Here is a 17,770-nt window from a genome sequence, read left to right on the forward strand (position 1 = left end):
TGACCAACATAGCCTCTAACTGCTTCAGATTTAAAAATAGGAGTAGCCATTTCCCAAGGAGATTTTGACCAGCCAACTCTTTTTGGGCAAGTTGACCAGTGACCTGGTTTTAAAGCTTGAGCCTATGGAAGTAATTACAAAGAGGGATAAAAATGTACTGATCATGGTATACCCTGGTATAACCGTCAGTGTGTTTGTTTAATTTAGAGTCACAATAGTATGTTGTGTGTTCTATTACCCAATTAGGCTGTGGGGAATTGGGGAGCAGCTTGAGAGCTTACCTCTCAAAGCAAAGCTGGGCTAGTTAAACTGTGGAACATGTGGATAACTCAGAGTATTTGTTTTGGACTCTGCACCAGCTTACCTGCCTCCAGATGTCACTGTTCCTTATTCAGAAGCAAACTATGTAATATTCTCTCTTACTACAAGATTTAGGATTTTTGTCCTAATAACATTATTGTCTAACTGGAAAATTAGATCCACTATTTCAAAAAGGACTTCTACGATGGTACACACGAAAACACATTTGGGTGTGAAAATAGGCATTTGCTTAATGAGATTCGGTACACCTATCTGTTTGCATTCAAACGTTCCTATTTTTTATGTACCCAAATCCATAAGGTACTTCTGAAAATATGGCCCTGATAGATATATGCATTAAAATACCAACTCCCATGGCTAGTATTGGAACAGACTTTTATTTAAAAAAAAAGTGTTCTGTGCACAGTCTTGTACCTGTATTTTCAGACTCAGTTACTGGGATTGCACATGCACTTTGGGTGACTGGTTTCTGGACCAACTGCAATAGACATTTGCACTCACAGCTATGGTAATGACAACAGAGCAATTGCATATGCATTTCTGTTCATGGACAGCGTGGCTCCAGGCTTAAAAGTTTGGCCCTAAGTTGTCAAAAAGAAATGTGAAAACAAAACGCAAGTAGCACTAATGATAAGCATGTCATTGGATAAGACTGGGGAATCATATCTTAATCCTAAAATTTCTCTTAGTCAGTAGACTGTTAAAAGCATAGCTTATTGCAAGTAAATGTAGCATAGGGATCAATATAGAGATACTTACCTTTTCCTTTTTACTCCAATATTCTATCCTTCAGAAACATCTGGAATTTAAATAGAAAGTACATATTTTAGCAAGCTTTTCTCAGGATCTGCTCTCATTTGCACAAAAAAGTTAACTGCAGATACTTAGTTTAAGATGGATGTAATTAGAGACCCACTTTTTTCCTGATCCTTGCGGTCCTTTTATGCAATGACTTTCCATTGACCTCAGTGAACGTTCCATACATGAAATAATTGCAGCATCAGGCCTTAAGCTGAAGCAGAAATGTTCTTTTCCTTATAGAATTAACCCATCCCTTTCTCTAGTTTGCTGTCCAAGTATCAACATTCCAATCACCTCAAAGCTGTATGAATGTAATAACCTTTCCCCTTTAAAATCCTATTGTTGGTGTCACTAAGCATAACCCTACGTAACTCGAGAGGGTGGAAGGCCACAAGAGTATGGCGCCTTCCTGGTTTTAGGCCTCAGCAGACAAGAGTCCCTCCATGTTTGAACTTTAATCGACCTAAAAGGCCAGGTGTAACAGCCGTTATCAGTTGCAACAGTTCTAACTGGTCTAAAGCAGAAATAATGAGGCCTGTGCACCTTCAGCAGAAGGACAAGATAACTTGCAGAAGGAAAACTTACTAACGAGCTGCCGGGGCCAAGATTACTTAATGCACCTGCGCTTACGTAATTGCTACAGGGGGAGGAAGGAGGAGGAGGGAGGGGAAACGGGGGATTGCTAGTCAGTGAGAAAAGTTCTCATGGATATAAAGGAACAGACTGCTTGTTTTAGGTGTGCTTGATCTGAGTCAATCTCCCTGCACCGCTTTGAGATCTCAAATAAACTTGGTTTGCTTCTCCACCCTGGTGTGTTTATTGGCGCGGCACACCAGGCGACGGACCTCCCCGCTGTTGCTTGGCCTCAGGCAGTTATCTGCCGGCAACAGTTCTTGGCGCCCAACGTGGGGCATTGAGGCTAAAATTAGCCTTGCCTGGATCCCTTCTGGTGGTCGACGGATTGTGGCGACGACCGACGCCCAGCGCGCACCGGTGACTTCACCGGGGGCCTCGGCGGAGACGCAGTTCGACTGACCCCAGAGGGCACAACGGTGCAACGCGCTCGAGTAGTGGAGAAGCAGTTGAGGGCGACGGTGAGGAACCGGTCCCTTGGATAAGGTAGGAACAGTCCAGTGGTCTGGATTTTTGCCTGTTATGACCTGGGGACGCCCAGTGTCACCCTAGGATATGGGGCAGGGACAGAGTACAGGCAGGACACGGTGTACACCCTTAGAATGCATTCTAGCGAATTGGGAAGTGCTTGGATCAGATCCACTAACTAAAAGCAAACTAAAAAGTTTCGTATAGTAGACTGGCCTCAATATCAACTAGAGGACCAGAAAGGTGGCCACCGGAAGGATCACTTAATTATAACATGATCCTCCAATTACTCCTGTTTTGTCAGTAAATGGGTAGCTTCTGAAGCTGTTTGTATGGAGAGCTCTCGTAAAAATACCCCACTGTAGCTCCAGTTCTTCCCTCTGTCTGGCAGAGTGCAAGGATCCAAAAAGCAGGTTAGGGATAGTGCAGGGACAAAGGAGGGACCTGTCTAGAAAAGGGAGACCCTATGTCCTAGTGCACTCTCTCCCTGTTGTAGCTAAAAAGCAAGATCAGATGCAGAATGGTACTGGGGGCCAGTGTGAGTGACTGTTACCGGAAGACGCCCAGAGTACCCTGTGAAGCAAAAGCTCGTGACCAGGACTACTCTAACGCAAGCCCGGTAACTAGTGGATCTTTAGGAGGTCCGACCCATGGTGGGCTGACTTGGCCTGGCATCGTCCGGTGAGGAAGCTGCCTGGGTCTAGGAGTGTGTGTACCCATCTTCCCTTCCCCTTTCCTTTCCGTGTGGGCTACTGACAGTCTGATCATCTCACTGGATGCAATCAGAGTAAGCGGCGCCGTCTCCGAGAGACTAGCCTACGCTCTTTGCTGAAGGGAGGTGTAGGAGGGTCGTGGGCATCCTCGTTAGCCTCTCCTGTGTGAGTACCCTGTAGGGAAAAATCCTTAGTTTATGAGCCGCTAGCGCGGACAGGGCACCCTCCCTGTGTGTGTAAGTGGAAAATGGGTGGGGGGGGGGCAGTCTAAACATTCCACCTCACCCCCTAGGGTACCCCAGCATATTATATGTACGTACATTATGGTTCAACAACCTGCAGGTATTTAGAGAAATGGAATATTTACACGCGTGAAAATCCATCTAAACAATGCCCACTAGAAGGTACTTCAATCTAGATAAGATCATACATCTAAGAGGAGCGTTTAATCACCAAAAAGCCCTGACACAGAGTGAGCAAATTTGTCTATTGAGGAAAGGAACGGGTTAATTTAAAAATCATCTTGGCCCAGGGATGGAAGGGGGGGATTGCTCTGCGTTCAAGGTCCAGAATCAAAGCAGACTATGCTAAGTACAAAGAAAAACTGCTTTCGGCCCCAGCTGGCTGTGAAGGAAAAAAATATAGACAGAGGCGAACCAAAGGCAATACAAGTTACAGAACTAAGATTACATTTGCAAAGCTTAACTGTCCAGTAAGATCCAACAGTGTGCCTTTGTGACCCCGGAGCCGGTGTGGCTTGGTGACACTGAAGAAGCCGCAGGCAGCTGACCTGGACTGGAATCTCTGAAAGAGACGCTGCAGAAGATTCCAGGGTGCAAGAGAACAGCCCTCCAAAGAGCGGAAGCATGTTAGAAATTCTGGACAAGCTGTATACAGGATAATCTCCAGTCCACCTCTCCCCCCTTCTCTGAACATTATACACAGAAGTGGCCAGTCTGGACGTACGTATGTGGGTATGAAAGGGGCTTGGGGCATTAATGTTTTCCTGAGTGATGAGGGAGCGTTCCCAACACTCTCCGTTGTTGTTTTATTATTTTATTAATGAAGCTTTAAAATTCAGTTATATGGTGTGTTTTCTTTATCTTCCCCCAACGATCCTGTAGTGTCAGCCTGATCACCTGACATGAGGGATAGATTGGTAACAGAAATTTGTCACAGTTTGGTGAGCAATTAAGAAGGGGGGAGCTCTGCAGAATTTACACCATCTATTTGTTTTACCCTTGTTATTTTGTGTTTGCTTTGCTTGGTACTGTTGGTGTTATATGTTGAGAACTGCATGAGTAAAAGTGAGTCCTAATAGGATAAGAAAACGCTATCTGGTTCTGTTCTGTTTAACCGGTTACTGTTGTTTTCCTGCTCTGTTCATTTGGACGTTAGGAGTGTGGGCGGAACTGAACCTCTCGTTCGTAATTCCTTGGAGTGGAAGCCATGCGTGCGAGGAAGCTCTGAGGTCGAATTGAGATCCTTCTGTCCCGTCCCCTGTAGCGGTCAGTGTATAGAAGTGGGAAAGTCTGGCTTAGACTGTAATTCCCTCTGCTCTCTGTGTAATTCTCTTTTCTGTTTAAGTGTCAAACAGATGAATGAGTCTCTGGGTAAACCCTCTAAAAATAGTCCTTTAAATTATATGTTAATTAAATGGCCTTTGCCCAATGGGCCATGTGTTTTTGTCCAGGTGGCAAGCCTCATGAAGGAGGACTCGGGGAGTCTTGTGAGTAAGAATGTTTAAGGGAAGAGACCAGGAGGGGTGGGGGCTAGATGAGAAGCCCACCCTCCTAGCTAAACTGGTAGTGGAACAAGTTGGTGCCCATGGAAGGGACGGTTCAGCAAGAAAAGCAGGATCGGGCCCAGGCAGGCAGGCAACAGAGAGAGAGAGAAAGAGATTGAAAAGCAGGTTGGAAAACTTTAAGGGTGTAGTGGAAGGAAGGAGTCAGTAAGTGTAAGCATGGAGATTTCAAATACCCAGGACTTACTTGGAATGGTGATTTAAGTTGATAAAAGTGGCTGTTGGGAGACAAGCAAGTGATTTAAGGGAGAGTGAGAAGTTAACTCTGTAGTTGCTGGAGAAAACGGCAGTTGAACTTTGTAAAAATGCTAAAGAAAAAAAAGTTTTTGGTGTCTGTGAAATGTTTGTAAATAAATTCAGGCAAAGAAGTTATTGGATTGCAATCATTTGGTGTGGCTATGAACAATTTAGTTGAATTAGCTGAAGAATGTATACAGTGTTATGTAATTAAAAACCTGGGCTGCCTATGAAACAAATACAAGAAACTATGGGGTAATTCCTCTGTTTTGCCTGAAGCCAACAAGAGTATTTGTATATTTCAAGTGATCATTGTCTGCCCAGAAAGGGTGGGTAGACCTCTTGTTTTTTTGTCTTTCAGATAATCAGAGAAAACTGATGCCAGCTGAACAGCATTCAATATACCATGCATTTACTGGCACAATAGAAATTATGTTTTGTGTTCTGTGTTCTGTCTTGTGGTGTTTGTCTTGTGGCCGGAATTTTTGTGTTTAATATTTTTATAAAATAGTCTAGTTTAAAATCAAACAAAAAGGTTAAATTAAAATGCAGATATTTGTTTTGTTCAACTTGGAATACAAAGTGTTTGGATAAATCAGGAGAATGTGGTATACTAAAGTCTAATGCATTTCCTCAAGAAAAAGAAATTTCATTGGCCAAACTGTTAATTGCAAAAATTGTTGTTAAAATTTGCATACCAACAGTCTTTGAAAGCAAAGACATGAAAAGTTAACCCACTCCCCATATTGTACATGGGATCTTTCTGGCTACCTCAGATTTCTAGCCAGAGGGCTGGGGATGGTGGAAGGCTATTGGACTAGAGGTTGTATTGAGTTAACTCCTCAAAGTGGGTGTGCTTGTCCTGGCTTGTTGCTCCAAAGCTCTGTAATAAGGTTATTTTAGTAAAAGGGTGTGTGTGTCATATATTAAATAATAAGACTAATTACTGTATAATGACAATGTTTATGTCTTCATTGTTGGGAAAAAGGTGTATAAGTAAAAAGTGGAAGTTTCCTTTGCAGGTTAAAAGAAGACAAGAAAGGAAGAAGAACAAAGCACAGAATGAGTTAACGGGAAAAAAAAAAATTAGCTAGCAAGCTCAGGCTATAGATAAGACACTGACTCCATTCAAGGACACTGCTCACAGTTAAGACTTGGCTAACAACTAGGAAAAGGAGGGCTTGAATTTGCCCACACAGCTATGAGATCTGAAAAACATTGCCAGGCACTAATGAAATGTGTTAAGTTTCTTTTCTCACGGGTAAAGAAGGGCTACCCAAAGACCCTAGCAGCCCTGCCACTCCTTGGAACCAGGAGACGGGATTGATGTAAAGGTCCACCGACAAAAGACTGCCTTGGCTCCATGCTGGAAAGGCCCTTATTAAGTCCTGCTACCTACCAACACCGCTGTGAAGTGCCAAAGGCTGACTGCTTGGTCCCAAGATTCTCACTGCAAAAAGACCCCTCCACCTCGGGAGAATTCTCCTACTGATGATTAGCCTATTTCACCTTCTAGCTCCACTGTGCCTTCTGGACAGTAGGGAAAAAGTACAAGGATGCTGCACCATGACTGTTTTGGGAAAGAAGAAGGAACACTCGCTCCACTGAAATTGCCAAAGTCCAGGAATTCCTGACTAGAAAGGACATTAAGAACTGACCCTGGTGAAGAAACAAAGAATTATACACTGGTGGGAGGACATTTGTGGGACCCATGTTTGGGAATGTGGTATTAATTGGATTTTGGGGTTTATTCTACAGGCTGCGCCCTGTGTTTTGGATAAATCCTTCAGCATATATATCTCTCTCTAATTGGATTTTAAATAACAAGTACCCAAAGAGTTTGTTCTGCTACTAGAAATTTTACCCGTATTGAAACCATTCCAGTGACTAATAATGTATGCTATTAATGGAAATGCCTTTTGACAGTACCTGAGAATAGTTAAATAACAGGTGTATTATAGTACTACACCAAGAAAAGATGGTATTAAATATAACTGAGGCTGGGAAGGCATTGCAGTGGGATCTAGTATGTTTAGGAATTCGCAGTTTCCTAAATGACCAGCTGATGGCCATTCGGAGTGATCTTGAGTACCAGACTTGGCCCACTGCCCTTACAGACGCATCAGGAATACCATCTGATCTGTGATCATGGAGACATACTTAGCCGCTTCCTGGGTGGAAGTGTGGCTTCCCAGGGCTGGGTGTGCGCCCTTATAGGGGATGAATGCTGTACTTATGTCCCAGAAAGTGCACAGGATATTAACAAGCACATCCTGTCAGCCAAACAGGCTTTTGAACAGTGGAAGGCCCAGGAAAGGAAACCTACTCTTTCTGATTCCCTCTGGGGCTGGTTACTCAACCTGGGAGAACTAGGGGAAGGCATTGTTCACCTCCTGCTCACTGGTGTGGTGTTGTGTATTGTTACTCTTCTCTTGCTTGCCTGCTGTAAAGCACTCCAGCTCCCTAGAGCTTAATCACATGTTATCCTTTACATGTGAGAACACTCAGCCAAAAGTTTGTTGAGTATTCTCAAAGGAGGGAGTTGTTGGTGTCACTAAGCATAACCCTACGTAACTCGAGAGGGTGGAAGGCCACAAGAGTATGGCGCCTTCCTGGTTTTAGGCCTCAGCAGACAAGAGTCCCTCCATGTTTGAACTTTAATCGACCTAAAAGGCCAGGTGTAACAGCCGTTATCAGTTGCAACAGTTCTAACTGGTCTAAAGCAGAAATAATGAGGCCTGTGCACCTTTAGCAGAAGGACAAGATAACTTGCAGAAGGAAAACTTACTAACGAGCTGCCGGGGCCAAGATTACTTAATGCACCTGCGCTTACGTAATTGCTACAGGGGGAGGAAGGAGGAGGAGGGAGGGGAAACGGGGGATTGCTAGTCAGTGAGAAAAGTTCTCATGGATATAAAGGAACAGACTGCTTGTTTTAGGTGTGCTTGATCTGAGTCAATCTCCCTGCACCGCTTTGAGATCTCAAATAAACTTGGTTTGCTTCTCCACCCTGGTGTGTTTATTGGCGCGGCACACCAGGCGACGGACCTCCCCGCTGTTGCTTGGCCTCAGGCAGTTATCTGCCGGCAACACTATCATCAAAAAAACAATGTACTTCTGTTACAAGAATATAGCAACATGCATGCACATATCACGAACATTCCCAAGGAGAGAACGTTAGTATCAAAAGCACAAGCCTGTACTACTGGAGCTAAAATGAGCAGGTAGCAAGGTATCATGGGAGGTGGAGGGAACGGCCCGAAGAGGAGACATGTTCATCCTCAGCTCCAGTGTATTATTATTTAAAATGTAAACAACAGAAGTTGCCCATTCAAAAAATTCTAGACATCCTAATCATCAATTAAACTTACAGCACCATAATGCTAATCATACAGCACCAGGCCAGGCAGCAGCTCTGATTTGTTAGCATTCACATGTCCATTGTGGAAAAGCTAAAATGTGGTTCTGAAGAGAACAGTGAAGCTCTAAATATTTTCCACAGCTTCCTTAATGAATTAGCCTTTAGGAACAGGAAATTAAATGTACCATCATCATCCAGGCTGTGCCATAAAATATGCATACTTTTCCTAATGAATGCAATAGCTTTTCCACTGTGAATGTAAGTCCAGATCCTCGCTGGTGGAAACTGACGTAGCTCCCTGGAGCTCATCAGTTTCTACCAGCTGAGGATCTGATGGAGTTTACTTCTGAAGTGTTATCACCGTCTATTCCTAATGAACAAATTCACCATAATTCCATCAGGATACAAGAAAAGAAAAAGGATTGGTGTATCTTACTGGGTTCCATGCTGGATTTACTTTCTAATAAAGAATCCAGTCCATCAAAGTTATTTTGTAGCCCTTTGTTAATACAATCAATCTTTTTCTCTCTCTGATGAAGTTTCATTACAAGATCTGCTATTGCAGCCAGGATTTCCTTCTCATTCTCCACAAATTCCTATAATGAGACAAAGTGGAAAAATCATTTTCTTGTAAAGACAAAGAAATCACAAAATATTAGGATGCTTTTGTTTTGCATTTCCTGACTGTTCATAGATTGTCCAAACACCAATTGTACAGCTCTGCTGTGTTGGCATACCCAGAGCCAGCTCTTATGCAGATTTTTCATGAGTTTCCTATTGCAGGTTGAGTTTTAAAAACATTTAAAGAAAGATGACAACCTTTAGGTATGTTTGAACCTAGGATGAGGGAAATGGAATCAGAACCAACGTAAGACAAAGAAATTTACAATAATTATTTTTATGCAGAGCTAGAAAATTTCTAATTTCCTGTATTCTATCCTGTGGCAGAGTAATGGTAGCAGAGTATTTACAGTGCCAAATCTTCTATTATTCTTTTTTTGCATGGTAGCCAAATTATTTTCAATGCTAAAAAATACCTTGTCAAAAAATGTTGAAACCTACCTTTTGAATGCTACTGTCCTCTGACCATCCCTTCAGGAAAAGCTCTAAAATAAATTCAGTTTTAGAATGTTAGCAGACTGTCAGAGAAACATAAACCTTCTAAAATAGTCTTCCTTTTCCAATACTGAGAATATGATAATTTTTGTTTTTAAATAGCTGAACATTTTCTTTGATGACGTTACTCACGATGAAGGACTGTAAGATCACTCAGAATTTTTATTGTTGCTGATTTGTGGTTTTCGGCTTCATGGCTCATTGTCAAAATATCCGCTTTCATCTGTGAATTGCACTGCAGAGAAAAACATTGCAGCTTGGTAAATATTTGGGTTTGGTCTCTCCTTCCTGATCTCTTTAGCAATTTTTGTGACCACAGATATACAGAGGGTGGTGTATTCCCCAGGACAAAACTCTTTCCATTGTTACACTTTTTCTCAACATCAGGCATCCATTTCACTTTCCAGAACAGCCACATTAATGATAACCAAAATAAGTGAAATCTCAGGATTAGATCCTCAGCTCTAAACCATTCAGTCAATGCAGCTGTGCTGATTTACACCTGCTGAGGCTCTGGCACTCACTCTTCATTCACGGTTTAGTTGCCCTGTGTATCTTTACTATAGCTAACTGTCACAAGGCAATAGTGAAGTACAAAAGCAAGTTCCAAGCTAGTATCTTTGTTGTACTTCAGGTACCAATAGCTCTGACTTTTGGAGTTGAAACTGATTTTCTTCTTTCTGTAGTTCCTTTGCTACATCATCAGCAGCAGAGGACGTAGAACAAGGATAGGCAAACGACAGCCCATGGGCCACATCCGGCCTGCCACCTGATTTAATCTAGCCCTCGATCTCCCACTGGGGAGTGGGGCCTGAGGCTTGCATGCACATGCCGCAGCTCCCAGAAACAGCAGCACGTCTTCTCTCCGGCTCCTATGTGTAGGGACTGCCAGGGGGCTCTGCAAGCTACCCCTACCCTAAGAGCCACCCTCGCAACTCCCATTGGCTGGGAACTGCAGCCAACAGGAGCTGCAGGGGTGGCGTGTGCGGATGGGGCAGCGTGCAGAGCTGCCTGGTCATGCCTCTGCGTAGAAGCCAGAGGAGGAACATGCTGCTGCTTCCGGGAGCTGCTAGAGGTAAGTGCCACCCAAACCCTGCACACCTGAAAGCCCTTCCTGTGCCCCAACTCCCTGTCCCAGCCCTGATCCCCTTCCTGCCCTCCAAACCCCTTTTCCCAGCCCGGAGCACCCTCCTGCACTCCAACCCCCTCATCCCCAGCCCCACCCCAAAGCCTGCACCCCCAGCCGGAGCCCTCACACCTCCTCGTGCCCCAATCTCCTGCCCCAGCCCAGAACCCCCTCCCACACTCTGAACCCCTTGGTCCCACCCCAGAGCCCCCTCCCGCACCCTGAACTCATTTCTGGCCCCAGCCAGAGCCCTCACCACCTCCTGCACCCCAACCCCAATTCTGTGAACATTCATGGCCCGCCATACGATTTCCATACCCTGATGTCATGGGCCACCCACGACATAGAGCAACCTGCATTTGGGTGTCAGAATGAAGAGACCATCTTGAAATTGTTCCTATCCTGAGCATTAAGGAGAGGGATAACTGTACTACAGTAAAAGGGCTTTCTTTCTGAAGGCAGCTTATGTTGATATCAGGGAAAATAAATTATACGGTCACATTTTCAAAGTGCCTCCTAAGTAGCATCTGTAATGTTAGTGCATGCAAATACAGGCAACTGCACTTGTAAAACCAGGTTTCTGTGCATTCAAACAGGAGCACATACAAATACTACACACAATTCAGAAAGCCCTTTGGAAATTAAGCTCACCGTGTCTAATGAAGGTGTGGCTTCAGCTTTGAGTTGCAGCCTGAGATAGATCAGCTATCAAGACATTGTTTTTAGACTTGTTTAATGTGCTCAGATCTTTTGTGGAAAAGGAATTCCTCCATTCTTGTAGGCTAGTTTGACACCTAGCAGTGGAAGACTTAGGGTAACCTTTCAAAAATATCTAAGAGCCTTAGAAGTCTAAGTCCCATTTTCGGAAACGACTCAGGCACTTAGGAGCCTAAGTCTATTGACTTTCAGTAAAAATGGAGCTCTTAAATGCCTAAAGGTATGTCTAGAGCTGGAAGATGTAAATTCGAGCTTGAGGAAAAGTAAGTGGCGCTCTGATAGAGCTAGTGCAGTAAAAACAGAAGTGTAGCCACGGCGGCGTGCAGCGTAGTCACCCCAAGTACAATCCCATCTGAGACCATAGGTATGCATGCAGGATGGCTAGCTCCTCCTACTGCTTGCACCACTGGAGCTACACTTCTGTTTTTAGTGTGCTAGCTTGGTCACAGCTAGTGTGGCCATGTCTCCTCAAGCTGGAATTCACACCTCCAGTTTGAAGTCGCTTCTGCCATGGAATGAGGCACTTTTGAAAACTACCCTAATCCTGAAAAGCAATAAGGCGGCAACAAATGCTTAGCCAGGATAGAAATGACTAATCATGTCATCACCCGAGTCCAGCGCTGGATCCATCATGGAAAATGTAGGGATTCCTACAGTCCCAGAAAGGAAATATACCTGGAAAGCTGAACATCAGCATGCTGTATGCAAACCTTCTGTAAAGTCCAACCAAGTCAGCTTTCCTGTGATCTTTGTTTTAGAGTGGCGAGAGGACTGTTAACCCTCTCTGGGCAGTAACCACAATGAATCCCAATGTTTCTCACCTCTCAGCACAAAAGTGCACCATTCTAAGAGGGGATAACCTACCATCTAGTTTCAGCTTGAGACCATTACCTATTACTTAGTGGGTTTGGGTTTTCTGACACACAGTGCTCCAGCCATTGCTCCAGAATAAAAGAATGAGCTAAAATGGCTGTGTAAGTCAACAGGGAGGTATGTGGGACTGTCTCCCTTGCTGCAATACCAAACAGCACAGGCCTCTTCTTTGTCTCAGCTTTCACCCAGTCTTTCACAGCTAGCAGGGAAGCCTTTCCCTATATACCTGACGAGATGCACCAGAGTGCTTTTTCTACTCAACTAAGGGCAGGATTTGTCCCTTCACTGACAAAATGCCAAAGGGACAAATCCTGCCCTTAGATATTCCTATGTGTCTCTCAATGAAGTTACCAGGAGACCCAGAGGTGCATCAGAAGACAAAATTTGGCTCCTATACTGTATGCTGAAGCATTTATAGAGTTTATTGTTTCCTCATGCTCCATTTCTATTTTTCCCTGTGAAAAGAAAACTGAAGAGAGACCTGCATGCTGACAAGCTGTCTGTAAACCATCCGTATACTCACTAATTTCAGTCTGCAGTTTTCTGTCTTCACAATGTCGAGCTTCCTGTCGACCTCATAGATGTCCCTCTCTAGCAACTTCAGAACTTCTGTATGATCTTTCAACTGGTCAAATGCCAAGTCACGCTTTATTCTTAATTCATTCTTTAGCTCAGCCTATTAATAAATAAACCCTTCATTATTTTGCTTCATTGTAATGGATCTTGTGTTTGGACTATAATTGTTGTAACCTAATAAATTCACAATAATAATAATAATACTTTTCACATATGTGGCACCTTTCACTGAAAGTTTTCAAAGTGCTTTACGAAATGAATCTTGTCATCTCCATCTTACACATTAGGGAGAAGAGGCACAGAGGAGTGAAGTGGAATTGCTCAAGGTCAACAAGCCAGTGGCACCGTTGTGAATAGAACCCAGGTCTCCTGACTCTGTATCATACACTAACCATTGAATCTTACTTCCTGTCTATTTATATCAACCATGGGGTCACACTGGGGAGCTTAGTGACACACACACACACACACACATTTCTGTTGAAGGCTTTGGTGGTACACAAATGTTTTGACCACAGATTCTGGGTAAGTTACTGCCTATTTAAAGATGCTTGGAGAAGGAGCACTTCCTTCTCAAATAAGGAATAGCATCTGTGCCTGTGGGCTTTTGTGGCCAGCAAAAGACAGTTACTCACCTTTGTAACTGTTGTTCTTCGAGATGTGTTGCTCATATTTATTCCAATTAGGTGTGCATGCGCCGCGTGCACGCTTGTCAGAAGATTTTTACCCTAGCAACACTGGGTTGATTGGCTGGGCGCCCCCTGGAGTGGCGCCGCTATGGCACTGGATATAACCCCCTGCCGACCCAACGGCTCTTCAGTTCCTTCTTGCTGGCTACTCCGACAGAGGGGAAGAAGGGCGGGTTTGGAATGGATATGAGCAACACATCTTGAAGAACAACAGTTATAAAAGTGAGTAACTGTCTTTTCTTCTTCAAGTGCTTGCTCATATCGATTCCAATTAGGTGATTCCCAAGCCTTACCTAGGTGGTGGGGTCGGAGTGAAATGTTGCAGAGTGCAAAACTGCTGGGCCAAAGGCTGCATCATCTCTGGACTGTTGAACCAGAGCATAATGAGAGGCAAAGGTGTGGACCGAGGACCAGGTAGCTGCGCGACATGTCTCCTGGATGGGTATATGAGCCAGGAAGGCGGCAGATGAAGCCTGAGCTCTGGCAGAGTGAGCAGTGAGGTGGCTCGAGGGAATACAAGCCAAGTCATAACAGGTACGGATGCACGCCATCACCCAAGATGAGATCCTCTGGGAGGAGACAGATAGGCTCTTCATTCGGTCTGCCACCGCGACGAAAAGTTGGGGCATTTTAGGAAAGGGTTTTGTGTGCTCGATATAAAATGCGAGCGCTCTACGGACGTCTAGGGAGTGCAATTGTTGCTCCCATCGTGATGAATGTGGCTTCAGGAAGAAGACTGGAAGGAAGATGTCCTGGTTTACATGAAAGGCCGAAACCACTTTAGGAAGGAACGCTGGGTGTGGTCGCAACTGCATCTTGTCCTTGTGAAACACAGTATATGGTGGGTCCACCGTGAGAGCCCGAAGCTCAGAGACTCGTCTGGCTGATGTAATGGCTACAAGGAAAGCTGTCTTCCAGGACAAGTACAGTAGCAAGCAGGTTGCTAACGGCTCAAATGGGGCAGACATGAGTCTGGTTAGAACCAGGTTGAGGTCCCAGGTTGGGGCGGGGCGTCGTACTTGGGGGTATAGGCACTCCGAGCCCTTGAGGAACCTAGAAACCATAGGGTGCGAGAACACGGAGCAGCCACTCTCCCTTGGGTGGAAGGTAGAGATGGCCGCCAAATGCACCCTCGATGATATCGCTAGGCCCTGCTGTTTGAGATACCAGAAGTAGTCCAAGATGGTGGGGATTGAGGCCTCGGTGGGAGTGACATTCTGCGTTTCGCACCAGCAGGAGAAATGCTTCCACTTGGCCAGACACGATGACTGAGTGGAAGGTTTCCTGCTACCCAGGAGTACTTGTTGTACTGAGGCAGAGCAAAGTAACTTGGACTGGTTTAACCACGCAGCAGCCATGCTGTGAGGTGAAGGGACTGCAGGTCTGGGTGGCGAAGTCTGTCGTGGTCCTGAGTTATGAGGTCTGGGCGAAGAGGCAGGGTAACTGGGTTGGCTATCGACAGGTCGAGCAGCATGGTGTACCAATGCTGCCTGGGCCACGCTGGAGCGATCATGATCAAGTGAGCTCTGTCCCTGTGGAGCTTTATCAGGACCCTGTGAACCAGCAGGAACGGTGGAAAGGTGTACAGCAGTTGGCTCGTCCACGGCATCAGGAAAGCGTCCGAGATCGAGCCTGGGGAGAGGTGTTGGAAGGAGCAGAACATCTGGCATTTCCTGTTCTTGCGGGAAGCGAAGAGGTCTATACGGGGAAAGCCTCACTTCCGGAAAATGGAATAAATAATGTCCGGACGAATCGACCACTCGTGAGACAGGAAGGATCTGCTGAGTTGATCCACCAGTGTGTTCTGAACGCCTGTGAGAAAAGACGCTACCAGGTCTATCAACTGGGCTATACAGAAGTCCCAGAGCTGGATGGCTTCCTGACAAAGGGGAAGGACCATGCCCCTCCCTGCTTGTTTATGTAATACATGGCCGTTGTGTTGTCTGTGAACACTGAGACACAGTGGCCTTGTAAGTGCTGTTGAAATGCTTGGCACGCGAGGCAGACTGCTCTCAGCTCTCGGACATTGATGTGCAAGGCCGGCTCCTGAGATTACCAAAGGCCTTGAGTGCGAAGATGTCTGACGTGGGCACCCCAGCCGAGATGAGGCGTCCGTCGTCAGGGCCATGGAAGGCTAGGGTGGATGGAACGACATCCCTGCACACACCAGGGAGGGCGTCAGCCACCAGTCGAGGGAGCCTAGGATGCTCAGGGGAATGGTGACTATCATGTCTATGGTGTCTCTGCCCGGGTGGTATACCGAGTTGAGCCAAGATTGGAGGGGACGGAGACGTAGCCTGGCGTGTTTGGTCACGAACGTGCAGGCAGCCTTGTGACCCAATAGACCGAGACAAGTGTGAACCGAAGTCGTTGGGAAGTTTTGTAGGGTTTGGATAATTGTTACCATCGCCTGAAACCAAGTCAATGGTAAGCAGGCTCTGGCGAGACTGGAGTCCAGGCTAGCCCCAATGAAGTTTATCCTCTGTGTGGGAACTAGAGTGGATTTGTCTGTATTGATCATCAGGCCTAGATGTCTGAATAGGTCCTTGACGATGCCTACATGATGGGTGACTTGTGTCTCGGAGGTCCCTCTGATGAGCCAATCGTCAAGATACGGAAAGACGTGTATCCAGCGGCGGCGGCGGGAGGCAGCGACTACAGCCATGCACTTTGTGAATACTCTCGGTGCTGTAGAGAGGCCAAATGGTAGGACCGTAAACTGGAAATGCTGACAGTTGGCTACAAATCGGAGGTACTGCTTGTGTGGAGGATAAATGGCGATATGAAAATATGCGTCCTTCATATCGAGGGCGGCATACCAGTCTCCAGGATCCAAGGATGGGATGATGGTCCCCAGGGATACCATGTGGAACTTCAACTTTATCATGAACTTGTTGAGTTCTCACAGGTCCAGGATAGGTCTGAGACCTCCCTTCGCCTTGGGGATTAGGAAATAGTGGGCGTAGAACCCATTCCCCCTTTCGTCTTCTGGTACTTCCTCTATGGCTCCCATGGTAAGGAGCATGCGCACCTCTTGTAAGAGGAATTGCTCGTGAGAGGGGTCCTTGAAGAGGGACGAGGGTGGGGAGTGGAAGGGAGGGGGCAAAATAAACTGGAGGTGGTACCCAAGTTCCACTGTGCGTAGGACCCAATGATCTGAAGTTAGCTGGGACCACGCAGGGAGGAAAAAGGAGAGGCAGTTGAAAAAGACAGGTAAAGGATCCTGGAAAGGAACTGGTACGCCGTCCTCGGGTGCACCTTCAAAAGTTTGGCTTTGGCCCCATAGGTGGTTTGGAGGGACCTTGATTCTGGCCCCCTTGGGGTCCAGACCGGCGTCTACGATTGCCTCGGCCGCGTCCTCTGCCGAAGTCCTGTCTCGGTCTAGGCCGGGGATAAGGGCGATGAGGCTGGGGACAAAAGGACCGGCGCTGAGTCACCGGGGTGTGCATCCCGAAGGAGCGCATGATGACCCTGTTGTCCTTAAGGCTCTGCAGCCTGGGGTCAGTCTTTTCAGAGAATATACCTTGACCGTCAAAGGGCAGGTCCTGTATGGTGGCTTGTAACTCAGGTGGAAGGCCTGAGACCCGAAGCCATGATATCCGCCTCATGGCAACACCTGAAGCCAGGGTCCTGGCTGCGGAGTCAGCTGCGTCTAGGGAGGCCTGGAGAGAAGTTCTCGCCACCTTCTTCCCTTCCTCCAAAAGGGCAGCGAACTCTGGGCGGGAGTCTTATGGAATGAACTCCTTGAATTTCTCCACTGCCGTCCAGGTGTTATAATTGTACCGGCTGAACAGGGCTTGCTGGTTTGCCACCCTGAGTTGGAGGCCCCCAGTAGAGTATACCTTGCGGCCCAATAAGTCCATGCGCCTAGCCTCCTTCGATTTTGGGGCAGGAGCTTGCTGGCGATGGTGTTCCCTTTCATTGACTGATTGCACGACAAGGGAGCAGGGAGGAGGGTGCACGTACAGGTACTCATAACTTCCGCTCAACTACTCTGGCCGTGGGCGTAATAGATGCTGGAGATTGCCAGATGGTATTGGCGTTTGCTTGTATCGTGCGGATAAACGGCAAGGCCACTCTTGTGGAGGTGTCAGCTGACAGGATATCCACCACCGGGTCCTCTATCTCCGGGACCTCCTCCACCTGAAGATTCCTATTCAGGGCCACCCGCCTCAGGAGGTCCTGATGTGCCCACAGGTCAATTGGAGGAGGGCCCAAGGAGGATGTCCCTGCCACTGCTTCATCTGGAGAGGAGGAAGAGGAAAGGCCAGGGACAAGAGGGTCCTGTGTGGGCTCCTGTTCTTGAGCAATGTCAGTCTCAGGTGGAACTTGAGA

General features: G+C 46.3%; 1 protein-coding gene across 5 annotated transcripts in view; it reads right to left on the reverse strand.

Annotated features, from left to right (window-relative positions):
* LOC115649683 (coiled-coil domain-containing protein 175-like) overlaps positions 1 to 17,770 on the reverse strand; it is a 66,729-nt gene that overhangs the window by 4,568 nt on the left and 44,391 nt on the right. For 2 of the 5 annotated variants that reach the window (XM_030558486.1, XM_030558484.1), the window contains exons 16-20: positions 12,694 to 12,846; positions 9,587 to 9,689; positions 9,401 to 9,444; positions 8,775 to 8,934; positions 1,081 to 1,120 (exon numbers count right to left, since the gene is read on the reverse strand). In XM_030558486.1, the coding sequence (XP_030414346.1) occupies positions 1,104 to 1,120; positions 8,775 to 8,934; positions 9,401 to 9,444; positions 9,587 to 9,689; positions 12,694 to 12,846 (477 nt within the window). In that variant the 3' untranslated portion in view covers positions 1,081 to 1,103. Of the gene's footprint in view, positions 1 to 471; positions 1,121 to 8,774; positions 8,935 to 9,400; positions 9,445 to 9,586; positions 9,690 to 12,693; positions 12,847 to 17,770 lie in introns of those variants that run through there. The other 3 variants (XM_030558483.1, XM_030558487.1, XM_030558485.1) reach the window with 2 other exon arrangements.

The sequence above is a fragment of the Gopherus evgoodei genome, chromosome 4 (genome assembly GCF_007399415.2).
Source record: "Gopherus evgoodei ecotype Sinaloan lineage chromosome 4, rGopEvg1_v1.p, whole genome shotgun sequence".
Lineage (NCBI taxonomy): Eukaryota > Metazoa > Chordata > Testudines > Testudinidae > Gopherus > Gopherus evgoodei.